Source organism: Gopherus evgoodei, chromosome 6 (genome assembly GCF_007399415.2).
Source record: "Gopherus evgoodei ecotype Sinaloan lineage chromosome 6, rGopEvg1_v1.p, whole genome shotgun sequence".
NCBI lineage: Eukaryota > Metazoa > Chordata > Testudines > Testudinidae > Gopherus > Gopherus evgoodei.
The window spans coordinates 71,234,685-71,254,987 of NC_044327.1; the positions used below are offsets into that span (position 1 = coordinate 71,234,685).

Below are 20,303 nucleotides of genomic sequence, written 5' to 3' on the forward strand. Positions count from 1 at the left end.
TCCTACTTCCTTACTAACTCTTATCGATCTAAGGCTAATACTTCACCAATTGCCCTTAAACGGTGCAATTGTTCTATGTTAATGTCTGTATTTCAGACACCTGGATTGCAGTATTCCAGCAATTTTGCTTAAAAGTACAGACAGCATTTCTTTAATCCCTTCTATTTTCACAATATAATTCATTCTACTTTCACAAGGGTAAGGCAGCAGAAAACTGCAGGCTCCTCCTGCCACGCCCCTCACAACTCTACCCAGCCCCCACCATTTCATGCCCCTATGTGGCATACCAGGAATCATACTAGGGAACTAAACAGTTGTCTGAAAGAATGCACATAAATCTAGCTTAGTGGAGAGCAAGAAACTTGCAATTTACCACATTGATCTATAAATCCTCATTAACTGCTACAGTGCACTGCTTAATTGGAAAACTCTACTTAACCAAGTGGAACCAATTTATACCTAATGATACCTGATAGAAAGGAGAGCTGCTTAACTGGGATGTAATTTCATTTAACTGGGACACCATCAGGTGACTTAGTGGTGCTTAGGTCTGTCTGCATGTCTCAGTCTCATGCTGGTCTGTCCATTGGCTCTTCTACCACGAACCTACAGTTGCCTCCTGTTTGCTCATTGTGAACCACCTAAATTCAGAGAGGCCACCTCTCCGAGCTGCCCAACACAAACTCGGGATAAATAGCAGGCTCCTTCCCTACCTTATCCAAAGTTCATGGCACTATTCACTAATGGGAGAGGATCACTGCAGCTCCTCAGACAGAAGTGTTGCCAACTCTCACAGTATTTGGTATTTTTCTTAAAGCCCCAGCTCCTAGAGCCATGTGATTATATGAGAATCTGAGCTTTCAGCTAAAAAGTCTAGCCCTCACAGTGGCTGAGAAAAGCTCACAAACAGTGAATCCACAAGACAATTTTTTTTAAATCACACTATATTGTCAGTCATGATTTTTGAAGGCTTAGAATTGGCATTTCTTCTACTGTTTATTACTGAAAAAGCATTTTCTGTTAACTGGTGGACATCTGCTGTCAGTGAGATTAAAGGGCACATGCTATGTAAGCCAATTCTACTTTGACAACAAATAACTAATATTCTTCTTTCAGTAGATAACACATGGTTATTCTTTTAACAGATATTCTTTTGAGAAGGATTTGCTGGTTTATTAAACAGAATTGTGTAAAAAGAATACTCTGTTCTATTGTTTTCCTGCATGACTTTTCCATTGCATTTTACTGTTAGGTACAGCAAAATTTAGTTCTTTTTACTGAATCTTTCCTCTACTCATTTAGGGCTAGATTGTAGTTAAAGCACAGTTTTGAATAGGAAAAGCCATGGAACTGCAGTGTGGCAACCCAGCCCTTTGGAGATTACAGTATGTGCCCTTATCCAAAGCTAGCAATGTAATACTGGCAAGTGGAGCTATATTGTGCCTGAATTCAACCATTTTCGGAATGGCTTACACCAGAGTAGTAGAGAATAGTCCCTGCATGGTGGAGAAAGAATAGACAATTGTTTTATGTCTTCCTGATCTAGTTTGTCCTGGGTTATACTTCCATTTAAACCATGTTCAGTTGCACCCATTGTCAGTGATACATAATTTTTGTAGTGTAGACAGGCTCAAGGAAGGAAGAGAAGGCTCATATGTGCTCCACCCAGAGCCACATTGAAACAAGAGGTGGTCACAACCTGGCTTTTAAAACCCCAGATTATTTTTGATTGGTTTCTACAGAACATTAGTGACCCAGGTTTATCATTTTTAACAAGTGTTAAAGATGGCTCCAATTTTAACAACATTCAACAAAACAATCAATGGACCCAACCTAACATCTCCTGTAAATAGTATGGTGCCTTTATGCTTTTTGGTCAAGTATGTGTTCTCCTGCACTCAAACTTGATGGTGATTTTCATCTAAGAAAAAAAAACCAACAACCATCAATTGAGATGAGTTTGACAACCCAGCTTTCAGATGGAGAAGTTACACACAGTTTTCCTCACTGCAGTTGTTTTCAGTTAATATTTAATTACAAGCTAATCTCTGAGCGCATTTCCATATATTGTGGCTCCCAAGATAGTTAGCTCACAATTGCTAAATCTAAACATTAGAAAATGGACAGGCTCATAACAGCACGTTTAATAAGAGTGCACATGCTCAGATGCACTCTTGTTATTAAAAATAAGACCTTGTCTTGTCCAATAATACGGTACCACCAGGGGTCTTACTGTATTAGTTAAAAGTTGGGCAGTTCAGCTCTCACATCGCAAACCAGATAACATCCTTGCACCTTAATGAGGTACCCTCAATGGTTATGTATTACTTTTTTAGGTTTCATCATGCTCAAATTCCCATTATTTTTGCTGGTATGCAAGTTTAAGGAGAGCAAATGGCTCAGCTATAACTATGTTTCACTCAAAAGAACACTAATGCTCTCCAGGGTCCCAAGTGTGAGATAGAGTCATGTTGTTAGGGAAAAAACAGTACTTACAGAGCTACAGCATCAGCACTCTAATAGCCTGGAAAACTGTGGCATTTTGGGAGTTTAACCCTGAAGAGTTACCACTTCTCTTCTAAGAAAAAAATAGACAAGCGTAGTTAAGTTTTTTTAATCCTTTGTTCCAGAAAGAAGAGGTACAAGGCCTTATCTGGCTAGGGATGGATCAGTCTGTTCCAGCAATACGATATATTTGCCCCCAAAAAACCTCCTTAAGTACTAGCAACAGCCCATTATAGTACATGTGATGAAAGTTATTTCATAGGACCCTGTAGCAATTTTTTGTTCTATACTCTCAGCCTGTATGTGCAGATTTTAAATAAAATTAGGTTAATCTATGCCTCTGATCCTCAAAGGAGACTGATGAATCATGACAATGTCATACACATGAGTCACTTTAGATGACTCACACATTCAGCATAATTATCTAGCAAGTCTTCAGCAAATATAAAATAGTGAGTCATCATATTGCAGAAATGAGGACTGTGTTGCATGAATGGGAGAGGAAATTTAGAGAACTTAGGAGTATCAGTTCAATAAGTAAACTAATACTAGTTCCCTAAACTAATTAATTTGCATGTGCAATCTGGAGACACAGGTTTCCTCTTAGTGCTGATCATGTTTTATTAAAATAAATACCCTGCAGTTTTGATATACAGGCAAGATTCCTCTTTAAATGTTTAAGTTTGATTTTATACATGTATGTAAGTTATTAGTCTTGGGGTTTTTTTTCCCTTTAAACCCGCTACATAACAAAATATCTTCCAACTCATACAAAATAGCATCTTTTTCACTGTATGAAGTGGACTGTGTTTTGTTACGAAAGTTGTATACAAAAAAACCTTCAAATATGCAAAAATTCCAAAGTACACTCTGACAGCAAATGCTCTGCAAACACTTTATTACACAAACTACATTCACCCTCTGAAAATAGTATTTTAACAGTAATACTATCTAAAAATAAGACATCTCAGAAACACACCAACTAAGGAGGAAGAAAAAAGAATTAAATAGAGACTTTTTTTCCTCTTTCTCAATGCAATATTATGTTAGTGATTTTAAAAAAATAGAAGAAGATTTATCAGCTTTGTTTTCTTGTGGCACTGTATTTTTCTCTGTACTGCAATAGTTTAAGGACATTGAACAGAAAAGGCACAAAAGAAAAACTGACAACTGAAAATATTGTGCTAAACCAGATAATGGGACTTATTTACAAATACAGAAAAGGTCCCAAAACAGAAATGAGAAAATACTACTACTTTAAATCAGTACTGCCATTAAAAGAGGATTGTTTTCTTTTATTAAGATGTTTACATAAAGACAACAGCACTGATATGAAACTTCCACATACTCCTCCACTTTAAAAAAAAAAAAAAAAAAAGCCAAACCAAACTAAAACCAAACTAAAACCAAAAAATCCCAGTGTACAGCCCCACGCAGACTAGTACAGTTTACAATTAAATACACAAAATCTTAAACGTGCTAAAGGGAAAAGGAATCTGATGTTCTTGGTAGAATCGTTCAATGTAGAAGAAATCAAAGGCTGGTTTCAGGATGAAGAAGATACTGGTGGGGGTGGGGGAGGGGGAGCTGAATACTCTTCTTCTGAGTCTGTACCATCGTCTTCATCTTTTTCTTGATCGCTCCCTTCAGTACTAAGTCGGTCGAACCCTTTCCGACTGTAGCTTTTGTGGCTTGCAAAGAAGTTCCCAAGGTTAAGACCTCCACTACTTTTTCCTGTAGAAAGGAAATACCTGAGTTAAGCTTTCCATTACTGAATTTTAAAAAAATTCCTACCATTCCATTTACCCACTTTAATGACCCTTATCCTTTCCCCAAAAGTATTTTCCACCAAGCCCTCAAAGAAGGCCAGCACATGAACCATTTTGGGAAGCTAGACACATAGGATGTGGCAAACAAAATTACCAAAATTTTTTTTTTTTTTTTAGAGCTTCTATTAGGATTCAGCTATACAACTGTCTGAACAGTATCTCTTGTGTCCCTACCAGTCTGAACATAATTAGCAATCCTAGAGGTGGTGCTTCATTTAATTCACTATAAGAAACAGGGATAACTCACTATGACAGCTATCGGCTTCTCGGTAGGAATGGCAGATCATCTTGAGTGTATAGATAAAAGGTGGTAGGAGGAAGGCATTATATACGTTTATAATCAAAACAGAGCTGAGAAGGAGAGCCTTCCCCCACCTCAGCCTTTGGAAAACCCCACTCCCAGCACCAAGGTATTAAATATACAGCATTTATTCTCAAACATGTTTATGTGTTGACTTATTTGAACAAGATCTGAGTAAAGGGTCAAAGATATCTTGCATTTTACTTACCTTGAAGTCTGCCCAAGATTCTTCCTGAACTTGATTCAAGTTTGTGGTCAGCATCAGCTGGAAAGATAAAGCATATTTCAAAATAAGCGTTAACGACCCTATTCTGAAATGGAGTGCATTTTCTCTCTATATGTCATTCCAGCCATTAAAGATGATTAAATTCTCAGTCAAATCTGAGAACCAGTCTCTCAACTACTGGCTTTTGTGATTGTGAAGACTATAGTTGGAGAAGAAGAACTTCATCACTTCCACTATCTGGACATTTATATTCCGCACACTGCAAGTTGTAGTAAGACATGCCAAACAGTACTATACTCCTGTTCTCATTTGGATGTGCAGATGGTACAGTTTGCTCTTGAAACACTCTAGATCCATGGTAGACACTTCAATGATCTTCATATTTCTTGAGCTACTGGAAAATGATAGTGATTTCCCCATTGCAAATCCAAAGGAAAACAAAAAACCACAACCAAGTTGGTTTTTCTACACACTACTTTGTATATACTCAATCAGTGTAAAGAATTTGCAGAACTAAGTAATTTGTTTTTACCAGTATAAATATATTGTAGATATTTAACAAAGTCCAATTTTATCAAAATGTTCCTATCCACTGTAAATTCAATTACTCCAAAATGCACTGAAGGGAACAAATCTGCATGCTGGGAGATGGACAGGTAGATCTAAGAGGTCTTATTCATATTTGCTTTCTATAATAATATAGCCTCTGGAGTGTTTGCATATTTAACACTAAAAAAATATATCACTCATACAGTATTACTTTTCAATGCTGAACATTTGCAAGCAAGACTTTCTTCCACCATTATCACTGCACTTCAAACTTTATGAATTTTGTGCAAGGATTTCAATTACGTTGGGTCTGTAATAGTGATAGAACTATGTTATTTGCACAATTCATGTATATTTTATTTTGTCTATGTTTTACCGGTTTTTTTTATGCCATACAGATAGCCCAGGAAATGAACATTTAATTGCTACTTCATGTGACAGTTTTGAAGAAAGTAAAAGGTGTTATAATAAGTTAGTATAGTATAAACTGGGGACAACCTCACTTTTTTTAGCACTATAACTACTCATTAAGAAGGCCACAGCTGGATTTCAAAGGGATGAGGGCACATACATAATGGAAACGTATGTATGACTAAGAAAATGCATGAAATAGTAAGTGAACTACCATTTATGTTCCCCTCAGATTTTTTTTTGTTAATGTTTGCAATTTGTTTATTTTTGGGAAATTCTGTAATATAGTTTATATCTTTATCTGTCATTTGTTTTAAAAAACTGAACTTATTTTGAAGAAAAGTATTCTAAGCGCTTCCAATGTGAAAAGCATCTTTAAGTAAATTATACATTGAATTTTAAAATAAAGGATTTATCTAAATGAAAATAATTGTAATCAGAAGGCTCTTTCTGGGATTTCACACCCGGATAGCAACTAAAGGGAAGATTTAGAAGGAAATACTGAAAAAGTGGTATATTAAGGTACAATAATAAAAGTATTTGCAGATACAGTCGTTTGTGGATGCCAACACAGGATTAGAATGCATTGCCATGGTAACTGTACACAGGATTAAATATAGACAATGGGGCTCTTTTCATAATTTTGGCCCTGCCTGTTCAAATGATGTCTTTGAATAATAAAAGTCTCTTGTTCTGGAATTTAAGAGTTATTTATGGTTACCTCCATAGACCCTTGTCTTCCTCCATCGAATAAATACAGCAATTGCCAACAGGACAACAATAGGAATAATTAGAAGAGTTGTAATAAGAACAAAGGAAATTCCAGGACTGGCCTGTTCGACCATATGATGTTTTTCCCACTTCTTTGAAGACTCCGTTGAAATAGGTTTGTTTTTCAGTTTGGCTTCTATAACTGTCTCTGCTTCTTTAAGAAAAGAAGAGAATTGACACGGATATTTTAACATTTCAAGCAACATGCTTGAAAAGAGCATGCTAACGCACCTGAAATTTTCAGTAATTAATAACAGGCACCATTAAAACTATAAAATGACACTAACAGGATTTCTTAGCTACTGCTGGTGTCATCTCAAGAGTCATGCAGGGGGAGAGAGATATAACTTTCTAAAAGTCTGAGAAGATTAGCGTGTGCTCTCTCTATTTCTCTAATATTTGCGGTTCGGAGGATGGAGACAGGACAATTGTCAGGGAGAGTTGCTCCTAAAGAATTCCAACATTTGAATGATGGGAAAATCATGAAGCATTCTATTGTTACAACAAAGCAAGGCATGACATTACTTTCTCAGTAAAATATCCCTCTATGTTAGCTGCATAGACCCTTTTGCAAGTAACAGGCTACCTTTTTATATTATCAAGAATAAAAAAGGAAGGTATTTGTTACTGTCCTTGAAACAATTAATCCAGAGGGGACATGTATGTGCGTGTCTACATATGCGTGTTTTGTGTAAAATGTTTAGTCTGTACAGAGCAGCTTGCACTTTGCGAGATAGGCTTTAATTGTGTTGTGGTTGCATTTTATCCACAACTTTAGTTTTGTTAGAATTATGCCATGTAAAATGATTCCACCAATTCATTTCCTTTTTCCTACAGTACTAAGGAGGAGGATGAATGGGAAAAAGAGGCTGATGTCATTGGTAGACTATAGTTATCAAGGAGGAGCATGTGCCATACCAAGAAGAGAGGTGGATAATATGATCCCCAAAAGGTTCAATTTAAGCTGTGAAGTTTGATATGTGTGTACTGCTAGTAAATCTGTATAGCTGGTAATGTTTTGGATGAACTCCTATAAAACTATATACATTTCAGTATTTTCTACCAAGGATAGCCAAAGTGTGGCCTGTGGAGTCAAGTAAAGTCCAGAGAGTTCTGGAATGCTGTGAGTTTCCTTCATCTTTAATATGGAGATGTGGCAGCCAACAATTACCAGGGCCCAGCATGAAACGAACCACTGAAACTTCCTTTGGCTTGTCTTCACTGGGGCATTTGTGAGAGTTAACTACACTTGAGTTAACTCCCCAGGAGTTAGCCATGGTCGAGTGAGAGCAGTCACACTGTAAAATGATCGAGCTACACAGTGATTGGATTAGCAGCTCGCTGAGTAACCAAGTCCCCACTGCTTTATTAGCTGGAGCATCAGCAGCACACAAACTTCAACCCACAGCCTCTGACAGGCCAGCTGGCTTGAGTTTAAAGCCGCAGTTCCCAACATTTTCCCTCTATGACCCCATTTTCACATGTATGGCTTCCTGTGACCCCAGACAGCATGGAGGACGCCATTTTTAAATGGAGTTGTCCTAACAGCATGACCTCATACACACTTTGTGTGCAAAGTCAACTGCAGCATGCAGGACACCATTTTGCTTTACAAAATGGCATCCTCCACACAGTGTGACCTCGCGTACAGATGGTATGTGTGAGGTCATACTACATGGGAGGGTGTCATTTTGTAAAATGGCATCCTATGAACACCTGGGATTGCTGCAACGCTACTTGGGATCATGACCCAAAGTTTGGGAACTGCTGGTTTAAAGTATTACTTAACTTGAACTAAAATTTCTGTGTACACAGGAGTCAGGCTAGCGGCAACACTTCAGTTATATCTCAAGCTAGAACTGCAGTGAAGACAAGCCCTTACTCTCAATGGACCACACTTCTGTAATGAAGATGAGAATCGTTGCAGACTGTTCAATTTTATGCCTAAGTATATGTTGCCTTTAAGCTCCCAGCGAATTCTTTATGTCGCCCTCACTTCAACACAGCAGAGTTGGTATTGGGGACAGCCACATTGATCAGAGAGGGGACTAAGTTCTAGTTTAGCTCCCAGAAAGTGTAAATCAAGATATTTTAAAACAAATAATTTTTTTACTTAAATTCCATTTTCTCCATTTTTAATATTTTTATTAAGACTACTGTTTGGAAGTCTCACAGGAGAAGAGTACTCCACAACTTCTATGAGGAGGGGTTGGAGAAAAAGAAGTTTCTGGAACCTACATCCTCAACTCAGTCTTGGTCAAGGAGCATGGGGAGAGGAGTGCGTTGTGCTGCCATCAGGCTGCATCAAATGGGCACACCGGGGAGAAGCCAGAAGAACAAGAAGGAGGGTAAGTTGGTGGAGGTGTTTGACCTGGGAACATAGGGTGAAACTTCAAGCAAAATGAAGCCACAAATTCTGTTTGGAAGTGAATCCTGCCTAACTCCAACCAATAAATTCAATACTCCTTTGAATTCTGAATACTTCAATTCATCCTGGAAAGTATATTCCCAGTTAAGTCACACAGCAAGCAGCCTTCTCCTTCACCATAAGGTCCATACTGTACCCTTTAGCATTATAGCAATGGATAGACTGATCTAGCTTATGTAAATCTCACTGATTATTGGACTGCTCATTGGTAACAGATTACAAATTAGTGACCACTGAAAGGAAATAGGATTTAGGCTCTTTGCTCACTTGGGTGCATTTGAAAATTTTACTCTGATTCTAGGACTGTATTTTGTTGCCACACAAGATTAGAGAAGGGGTTTCTAATGAAATTCTTTAAAAACAATAATTTTAACAAATTTTGCAGGAACTTCTAAGGCATATTTGTGTGAACTATTTTAAATTAGTAAAAACATTTAACTTCATACTAATATCATGGCCTCCAATTTATTTTATATTGTTTTAAAAAAACCCACACAGATGCATCAGAAACCTTTTCTGATATTATGCTATATATCGTATGAACATATATGTGCAATATTTGTATGTATATTTATAAATATTATATTGTGTGTTTTGTGAAATGCTCTCTTCAATTTTTGTTATGTAGTGAGTCGTCACATTTATGTTGCATGCCAGAGACTGACTGTGGTGGCTTTTGTAGATCTTTGGTTGCTCAGGTAGCAGCTATGGCTAAAAGCATTTTTCCCTAGTACAACCTTTCTGATTGCACCAGTTTTCCCTATTTTTGTCTCATTTTGAGATTATACTACTGCAATAAGAGCACTCTACCATCTGTAAATTGTAGCTAGTGCATACCACATCAACCCACATTAATATGCTCTCTGTGGCAGAACATCACACAGAAAGCATATTATATCTATACATTTTACTCCTGGGGGAATTCTGTGCCACTATGTTCGTGCAGATTTTCTGTCTCTGGCAGATTTTATTTTCTCAGCAGAATACAGACCCTTCTGGAGAGGTGCTGCACTTACACCCTTTCACCCACCAGGGGCTGCTGTGGTGCCAGAAGAGAGGGCAGCCAGCCAGTTGAGAGGCTGCGTTCCTTAGAGCAGGGACAGGTGAGGAGGCACCAGACAGAATGGAGCACATGGGGCTGCTGATATAGGGTACAGAAGGGCTAGTGGGGGAGGACAGACTGGGGCATGAGCTCAGGAGCTAATAGGGTGACAGCATTGAGCCAGGGGCTGAATAGGGGAGGGGGATGAAGGGCCCCATGGGGACAGGGGGTAAGAGGGTGTGCAGGGGGAGATTTTTGGTACCCTAAAGTCAGTAACATGCCTACACCACTGCCCACAGCTGGCATACCAATTGTTATGCTCATTGCTGAAAGCAGTTAGAAAGGCAGTTGCTGAATCCTTAGGCACAACTAACAGACCAGGAGGGTTTGGGGAAGTGAGTGATGAGGAGTAAACATGACCCAGTGCCCTCCTGACTTGAGTTCTTGCTGAAGCTGCAGTTGTGCAAAATGAAAAATCTAGTTAACTATTGCCATGTGAAATACAGCTGGTTAACTGATGGAAAATTCCCTGCCTGACAGGCTGGAAAACTCCACATCTAAGAAGCTATGTAATACCAACAAATTGGGTATAAAAAGAGGAAGAGATCTGAGCTTGGTGGACATTTGAATACATGGGATATTTTGGGACACCTCTCAAGTTCCCCTGCAGATGGAAAGCTGGGCACTGGAAGTCTACAGATATCCACTCAAGACCTTGGGTAAAATATTAAATGGGGGTTAATTTGGGGTGCTCTACTAACCTGCTGTGGACATGTGTAAGTACTCAAGACTAAATAAATTAGAAGCTTTGAGTGAAAGCACCTTTGTTTGCCTGCTTGCATCAACTATCTTTTGGCCAGAGGTGCCGTGTCCCCCATTGATTTATTTCCTGCCACCACCTTGCAAAGAGTAACATTATTAAGAGCTTTGGGTTCAGCAAAACCCTAGGTAACATGGGAGGGGGGGGCTGCAGACACACATTGGGACATGAGATAGGAGGGTGCAGGGACACACGCAGATAGGGGGCAGGCATGCCTGACTGAAATGGGAGAGGCTAGGGGTCAGCCAGGGCCTGCATGGGGGAGGCTACCCAACTCCCTATAATCTCTTCCCATCCCCCCCACAAAAAACCTGTTCCATACTTCTTCCATCCACACACAAGCACCCTTCAGGTTCACTCCCAGGCTCCTTCCCTCCCTCTTCCCCAAGTCTGAGTGGAGAGGAAATATGTTTATGTAGTGTAGTTTAAATGAATTACACAAAGTTCTGTATTAATATGTCTAGTAAGGAATCTATTTGTCAAAAAAAAAAAAATCCTAAACCTTTTTTTGTCTGTATTGTTAGAGACACACTTGCGGACAGGTATTTTGAAATAAATCATCAAAATAATTGAAACTGACATGATTATATTGTGTTATTTTGACAAACATAATATGCAGAATTTTAAAATTATTGTGTGCAGAATTTTTAATTTTTTGGCACAGAATTACCCCAGGAGTAACATTTGCTGTCTATTAGCTTCAAGGGGGAAGCTAAAAACTATTGGCTTTAACCTAATGTACCCTGAAGTTGTCTAGCAAGTGGTTACTTGAAAGACTCTCTCTGAATCTATGTGATACTGCTGAAATATTCTAATCTAGATATCCCTGATTAAATGACAGGTGGCAGCTAGCATAGTACCTTTTACCAGTGCTGTCACAGGCTTTTCACCCTCATCTGCCAGAGCCTGGATTTGTTGCACTTCCTTGCATGTTTTTCTGCTGAGTGCTTTGGGTGAGACTGTCTGAGAGGAGGAGGATGCTAGTATTATTGTGTCTTAAAGGCAGTCTACTTTGTACTAATATGTCTACATTTGTTGATTTTGATGCTGTTTCCTTTTATATCTAAAGCTGGTGCTCTGAATTCTGCCAAAGAAAAATAAGTAAAAATAGTATAACTACAGTCCATTAAGATCCCTCAATAACCACATGCGGTTTTTTTTTAAAGGGGAAATTATTACTACTTCTATATGAGAGACTTGTGCAATAGACTATTATAATTTTAAAATAATTCCTCTTCATCTACCTTAAATCATTATTTTACCCCCATCAACCTTGTGCCATATATGTTTCTTTCCCTGCCTATTTTAAGTCCCTACATTCTTTTGATTCTTTTCTCTCTTTGAATTCATTTTCACCCTGCTATTCTGAAAAAAGGGGAAAAAAAGTAAATCTGGAGGAACAAATTTGAGCAAAAGAAAATGCTTTATACCAATCATTAATAATGTAACCAGCATTATCAATGTGCTGTGCAGACTCTAAATGAAAAGAAAATGGAATCAACAGCTATTTCAAATATGCTTCTAGTTTTTTCTGGATAATTGAGACAACTACATACCACAACTACTTCTGCATTTAACAGAGCTGATGCAAATGCTATTTTGTGGATAATGGAAGATCATATAGGACAGTCCACTGGGAAAACTTCTATGACTCACTTTTCACCAGTGAAGTTGAAGTGTTTGATTCCACCATAATATCAGGTCTACCAGCAGTGCAACATGCTACCCTATGTCCCTTCCCATGCCGGCTCATTGTAACTCTGAACTATAGAAAATGACAGTGAAAAATTTAACTGCTGTCAGACTAGTTAGCATTCCCTCCCTGATATTTTCTAGAAAGAATATTTACAAAGAACAGAAACGCTTTCCAGTACAACTTTGGTATGCCCATTCTCAAAAGGAATCTGACTAACCTTTTATTTCCTGCACCTCGATACCAGCCTTTTTAACTGATCGATGCTCCATTTCTGTAACATAAAATTGCTCTTTAGGTCAAATGACATTTTAGAAAGACTCTTGACATCTTTACCAAATGTACAATCCTTTGGCAAATATCGCATTGTGTCTGAACTTCACCAAAGAGCGTCAAATAACTATCAATAGCATCAGAATCCTATAAAAGCACAAGGGTGATTCACAAAGGCAGTTTTCAATAATGTCCAACTCCTGTGCCACAGAGTGGTTTTGTGGGCACATAAAAGCTCATCACATCTCATATGATTAACATGGTTGGAGTTAATTAGTAATTAATGGGATATTACCAGGGGAAAAACCTAAACCCTGGAGGAAGGTGTTGGGGATATATTAAATAGTGCTTTGCCATTAGTGGCTTCATTGAATCAATACCCCATATGGCATTTGGGGCACTGTGATACTGGAGGTGGAGTCTTTCAGGTGAAATAAATAATCCAAGGTTCACTTATTATTAAAAATCCTAGCACTTTGCACAAGAGTTGGGGTATTAAATCTAGTGCCTTGGCCAAATTCCAGCATAGCAATTCCATTCTGCCCACCCAAAATTACCTCTGAAATTCCAGGGGACATTATTCTTCACTTCCTGCCCAAAACTGTGTTGCAGCTGGTATACAACATGAAACAGCCACCACATTTTACCTCAGAAGTGGCTGTATTTCATCAGTGGATGAAGTAATTCTATACATGCAGTTTGCAATATGGTTTATAAAGCATTTTGAGACCTTTGTGGATGAAAAGGTTTTAAATAACAAAGATAAGTCATTAAACAGTAGAAGTGTCATCCTATCTGAAAAGGCACATTCTGAAAGATTTCACTAGTTCCAATTTCTTAACACTATTTAGAGGAAAGAGGAGGAGGGGAATCAGTGTCTGATAGTATGCTAACATGTGGTCTTGGACAGGTGGGTGAGGACCAGTTTAACAATGTTACCATAAATTAGATGCAAATCCCATCTACTAGATCTGGGGTCGGCAGCCTTTCAGAAGTGGTGTGCTGAGTCTTCATTTATTCACTCTAATTTAAGGTTTCGTGTGCCAATAATACATTTTAACAAGGTCTCTTTCTAGAAGTCTATAATATATAACTAAACTATTGTTGTATGTAAAGTAAATAAGGTTTTTACAATGTTTAAGAAGCTTCATTTAAAATTAAATTAAAATGCAGAACCCCCCGGACCAGCAGCCAAGACCTGGGCAGTGTGAGTGCCACTGAAAATCAGCTTGCGTGCTGCCTTCGGCACATGTGCCATAGGTTGCCTAGATGGATATCCCTTGTAGTTATTATAATTCTATACTTCTAAAATATAAACAAAGTCCCTCTCCTCAAACCTCTTAGCCATGTTGACTGAACTTGTTACTTGTGTGTTTTTATAAACCTTAGCTGTTCCCATCTGTCTGTGAATGAAAGCTTGGATGTCCTTTCTATTTGGAGTTATTCTTCACAGGGAGAGACAAATCCAAACAGACCAATGGTCCATCTAGTCCAGTGTATTGTTACTAACAGCGGCTAGTACCACATGTTTCAGAGCAAGGTGCATGAAATGTAAAAAGTATGGAACAACCAGATCAGATGGGAAGTGGGTGGCTTTCTACATTTTATACATTTTCATCCTATCTAACGTAATGGTGGATTATATTGTTATTTCTAGAAAATGCCTAATCCATTTTTTAATTCTGCTAAATTCAAAAGTCTTACTCAGATCATATTCACCTCATACCCCTGAAGTCAAACTGAGGATAGCAAGTTGGGAAGTATTCCCAGTTAATGGAAATATAACAACCTCTAAATAAACAGAGGGCATTGTCAACAAATGACACATTAAAGAACTGGAAAAAATTAATCTTTAGATATATACAAATGATGCAACAAGAAAAATACTCACTGGCATATACAATTTCGTATGAAGCTCTCTGACAAATTAGTTAATTTGCCCAGGATTCATATTTGATATAGACTGGGATTTAATGTTACAAATGAGTGGTAAAAAGAGCAGCCAGTTTTTTGCTAAACATGCTTATTTTAAGCAGTGAAATGTGAACATGAACATGGAAAAAGAAAATTCAACTGTTTAGCTAAAGCAATGAATCCAATCCTTAATTACTCAGGGGACAGACAATGGACAGGGGATGTCAGTCATTGAGAACATGGTTTCAGGGAAGTGTCTTTTAAAGTTCTAGTCAAAACAAAAGCAACGTACTTTCTGTGGAAGTGAACTTCCATACTGTTTTGGCATGAGCATCTCCAATGTACACCGTTTTGTCTTCTGAAGCAACAATGTCATGTGGCATCTCAAAGCTCTATCAAGATAAACAGCCACAAATCACTTCTAAATAACTACACAATGAATTAGATCACAAATGCAAAAGGCCTGTTTAATCAGAAATTTGAGATACAGAGCCAAATTTAGCTCTCATACAATGGGAGCTATAGCTGATGCTGGTGCCACACCTTAAAAGGAGAGAAGAGACAGGAATTACATCTCCAGGGGTAGTAGTTATTGTCATGATTTATAGAGAACTCAACATGCCATACATTGTGCAGACAACTCAAACCTAGAGATTTACACGTTTTTTGCACAGTCTGTTTTTGTCAATATTTTGATTAAACATTTAAAGAACTGAATGTGGATATTACTGTGCTACACACAAGAGCGGCGCCAGGGTTTTTGGCGCTCTAGGCGGGGGTCCTTCCGCGCTCCCGGTCGGTGGCAATTTGGCGGCGGGGGGGTCCTTCCGCGCTCCCGGTCTTCAGGGCACTTCAGCGGCGGGTCCCAGAGCGAGTGAAGCACCCGCTGCAGAATTGCCGCCGAAGACCCGGAGCGTGGAAGGACCCCCCGCTGCCGAATTGCTGCTGAGGGCCGCAAAATGCCGCCCTCCCAAACCCTGGCACCCTAGGCGACTGCCTAGGTCGACTAAATGGAAGCGCCAGCCCTGGCTACACAATTAAATTAAAAGCTAATTTGTTTATAAATATAGTAGATGGACAAAGGGGAGGGAAAGTAGCAAATATGTATAGCCATCACATAAGTAGAGTGCACATATATTTTATAAACATATATATGCACTAAAGTAGAAGCTTTTTATGTATAAACCTCCACATATTTGTATAGGCAACTGGCATTTCCTAACTTTTGAGTGCTTGACTTTACAACCTTGATGATATTTTAATGTAGGTTTTTGGACATAATATACTTCATCACTATCACAGCTGTAAGCATTGATACAGAATCAATTACTCGCTACTAATTCTAGCAAGGTGCATACAAAGTGGTTCATTACTTCCAAAACAGAATAAAATTAGTAAACTAAGAATTGGGCCCAACAGCTGTAAGCCAATAATATTAGTTTGCCTTTTTTTCCATATGGTTTCCATATATTTTTCAAGTCAGCAACTGTCCCAATTTCTGCACATTCTTAGCAGCATGAAAAATGCCAAATCCCTTCACCGCCTCCCTATTTTCCCCCACCCCCTCCATGCAGTCTTTTGAGGATTGAGAGACGGGAGTGAAGAATGAGAATGTTTCCCACGTGTTTGGGAATAAGAATCATGAGGCTGATCTTGTCTCCTACATGATAATGCATAGTGATATCCACTATGTCATCAGGCCTAGCTAATTGTGTCTGAATATTTGAAGTAAACAATTATTTCTGAATATTTTACATACTAATATATTATCAACTGTTGCAAACAACAGCATATTTAACTCTTGGAATAGGTGGACGAAGGGCTCCTATGTTAGCTAGGGTTGACAACTTTCTAATCACACAAAACTGAACACCTCTCCCCGGCCCATGCCCCTCCCCCTGCACCACCCCTTCTCTGAGGCCCCACCCCCACTCGCTCCATCCTCCCTCCTTCTGTTGCTCACACTCCCCTACCCTTAGTCACTTTCACCAGGCTGGGGCAGGGGCTTGGATGTGGGAGGGGGATGCGGGTCTGGGATGGAGCCGAGGATGAGGAGTTTGGGGTGCACAAGGAGGCTCCAGGCTGTGGCTGAGGGATTCGGAGTGTGGGAAGGGGTGCAGGCTCTGGGGTGGGGCCAGGGATGAGAGGTTTAAGGTGAAGGAGGAGACTCAGGGCTGGGGGCAGGGGTTTGGAGATGGGGCAGGATGTGGGCTCCGGGAGGAAGTTTGGGTATGGGAGGGGACTCTGGGCTGGGGCAGGGGTTGGGGTGAGGGAGGGGGAATCAGGGTCCTGGCGGTGCTTACCGTGGCTCCCAGGAAGGATCCGCCAGCTCCCTGTAGTCCCTAGGCATATGGGTGGCTAGGGAGGCTCCACATGCTGCCCTCACACCTTCAGGTGCCACTCCCGCAGCTCCCATTGGTCACGGTTCCTGGCCAGTGGGAGCTGTGGAGCTGGCTGGACTTTTAACGACCCAGCCGATGGTGCCAATTAGAGCCGCCAAGGTCCGTTTTTGACTGGGCATTCCAGTCAAAGACTGGATGCTTGGCAACTCTAATGTTAGCATGCTGGCAAAAATTTTAACTCCTAGCTTCCTGATGTTGCATAATTTACTAGAGCAAATTATTAATAAATAGTTTTTTGTGCCAGATAACATACTGTGCAAGACAAAGCAAGGTCAATATCAAAGTCCATCTAGTAGCTTCAGTCACTAACCGATTCTCGTAAAACCAACAGGTAGTGTTTTCTGCAAGTGCTAATCTCTTCCAACTTAAAAAGAATGTGGGAGGAGGATGGGGGGAGGAGAGGGAAGAGGTTGAAACAGAGGGAATGAAAAAATAATAAAATTGGACATTTGGCCTTTAATGTGCAGAGATCAGTCTCTTCTTCTGTTTGGCTTTACACATTAAATTAGTTTCTTGACTGGAATGCTATCCTTAGTGTTTGTAACCTAGTTAAATGAGGGAATTCCATGAGAAACAATAAGCTGCTGTGTGCTGAGTAAATTCTAAGGCAGTGCAATGTGTTGTGCAATTTAAAACTCGTTTACTTAGGGGAAAAAGGAAAATTAAATAATTTGTATTTTCTGTTGAAACTACTATTGCAGACTTTTCAGCAGCGAGTCTGATAGCTGATTTTAGCAAAGCTTTTGATATGGTCTCCCACAGTATTCTTGCCAGCAAGTTAAAAAAGTATGGATTGGATGAATGGACTCTAAAGGTGGATAGAAAACTGGCTAGACTGTCTGGCTCAGTGGGTAATGATCAACGGCTCAATGTCTAGTTGGCAGCCAGTAACAAGTGGAGTGCCCCAGGGGTCAGTCCTGGGGCTGGTTTTGTTCAACATCTTCATTAATGATCTGGATGATGGGATGGGTTGCACCCTCGGCAAGTTCGTGGATGACACTAAGCTGGGGGAGAGGCAGATATGCTGGAGGGTAGGTATAGGGTCCAGAGTGACTAGAAAAAATTGGAGGATTGGGCCAAGAGAACTCTGATAAGGTTCAGTAAGGACAAGTGCAGAGTCCTGCACTGAGGATGGAAGAATCCCATCTGCTGCTACAGGCTGGGGACCAACTGGCTAAGTAGCAGTTCTGAAGAAAAGGGTCTGGGGATTAGAGTGGACGAGAAGCTGGATATGAGTCAACAGTGTGCCCTTGTTGCCAAGAAGGGTAATGGCATATTGGACTGTCTTAGTAGGAGCATTGCTAGCAGATCTAGGGAAGTGATTATTCTTCTCTATTTGGCACTGGTGAGGCCATATCTGGAGTATTGCATCCAGTTTTGGGCCCCCTACTATAGAAAGGATGTAGACAAATTGCAGAGAGTCCAACGGAGGGCAATGAAAATGATTAGGGGGCTGGGGCACATGACTTATGAGGCTGAGGGAACTGGTCTTATTTAATCTGCAGAAAAGAAGCGTGAGGGGGGATTTGATAGCAGCCTTCGACTACCTGAAGGGGGGTTCCAAAGAGACTGGAGCTAGGCTGTTCTCAGTGGTGGCAGATGACAGAACAAGGAGCAATGGTCTCAAGTTGCAGTGGGGGATGCCTAGGTTGAATATTAGGAAAAACTATTTCATTAGAAGGGTGGTGAAGTACTGCAATGGGTTACCTAGGGAGGTGGTGGAATCTCCATCTTTAGAGGTTTTTAAGGCCTGACTTGACAAAGCCCTGGCTGGGATGATTTAGTTGGGGTTAGCCCTGCTCTGAGCAGGGGGTTGGACTAGATGACCTTCTGAGGTCTCTTCCAACCCTAATCTTCTATGTGCTCTACCCCCTACTAACACTGCTCTCAAGAGTCAATCCCCCTTAGAGCTGGGACAGTTTCATGAGTCTTGCACTGAGGAGCTATCAGTGCAGAAGCGAGACTCTTTAGAGAAGCAAATGTTGTTCCTGCCTTACATGCCTTTTCCAGATATCTTTCACATTGTTCAAGACACAGGAATCAACTGATCCCTCATTGGACAAATATTCCCATCAATGTAGGAATCCCATCTTCTCTCTCACTCTTCAGCTTTAATTCATTGTCTTTTGGACTAACTTGGGAATTCTTATACTTCCAAAGAGGTCAGTCTTAGGAACCCTATTTAGGATCATCTTCCTATTCACCAGCAAGGAAACAACTGTTATATCAAGCCTTTTCTGTTCCAAGTGAGTTCACTGGAGGCCTGAATGAAAGGGTGAACTAGTTCTGTTGGGTTCTGAAAGTGATCTGTTTCCTTAGAACTGATCAATATATCCTTAACCTGAGAATCCCAGCAATGATCTGCTATAAATAGAGAAAAAAGTCACACTAAATATACGGGACTATCAACTGATATGGGACAATTATCCTCAATCTCCTGAATGGGGTGCAGAATGATGCAGAAGGAACAATATAAGCATTAACAACACACGTCGCTGCAGTTATCCTGTCAAATCACTAATAAATATAAGATCTCCCTTCCCTACACCAAGCTATTTTAGTATCAGAAGGGTAGCCGTGTTAGTCTGGATCTATAAAAGCAGCGAAGAGTCCTGTGGCACCTTATAGACTAACAGACGTTTTGGAGCATGCATCTGACGAAGTGGGTATTCACCCACGAAAGCTCATGCTCCAAAACGTCTGTTAGTCTATAAAGTGCCACAGGACTCTTCGCTGCTTTTACAAACTATTTTAGGTAATTTGTCCCTTCCTAAGGGAAAAGACGCAGATGAGTGTTTCACTTGCTTTTATTTGTAAGAACCTGAAAAATGTTCTTGTATGAAGAAATATTGACTTTGAGCTTAAATAGCTTTCATTCATCTACATCTCTGAAGATATTTCTGGGAAAAATAATTACATCTTTTCACTACAGGATATTTCTGAAAGTTGTGCAAATGGTTTACTATGCAGGCTCAAGAATCAAATTTTCAACAATCCTCTTTAAGTGTGCATGAAAAGTTTGCCAATATAATTAAGGAAGTCAGCTGCAAACTTTGTCCTGATTATCAACATCCACTCCCTCTCAAAAAATAAAAACTTCTCCACAGTCTTGTAAGGTCTTTCTCTGCCTGGAAACACT

General features: G+C 39.8%; 1 protein-coding gene across 9 annotated transcripts in view; it reads right to left on the reverse strand.

The window, feature by feature from the left end:
- Window positions 1-3,226: 3,226 nt before the first annotated feature.
- The window catches only part of PAM (peptidylglycine alpha-amidating monooxygenase), a 237,785-nt gene continuing 220,708 nt past the window's right edge, over window positions 3,227-20,303 (reverse strand). For 5 of the 9 annotated variants that reach the window (XM_030566384.1, XM_030566376.1, XM_030566378.1 and 2 more), the window contains 5 exons: window positions 15,055-15,154; window positions 12,796-12,849; window positions 6,543-6,746; window positions 4,844-4,900; window positions 3,227-4,239 (listed from right to left, as the gene is read on the reverse strand). In XM_030566384.1, coding sequence (XP_030422244.1) covers window positions 4,052-4,239; window positions 4,844-4,900; window positions 6,543-6,746; window positions 12,796-12,849; window positions 15,055-15,154 — 603 coding nt within the window. In that variant the 3' untranslated portion in view covers window positions 3,227-4,051. The remainder of the gene's footprint in view (window positions 4,240-4,843; window positions 4,901-6,542; window positions 6,747-12,795; window positions 12,850-15,054; window positions 15,155-20,303) is intronic. The other 4 variants (XM_030566385.1, XM_030566382.1, XM_030566386.1 and 1 more) reach the window with 2 other exon arrangements.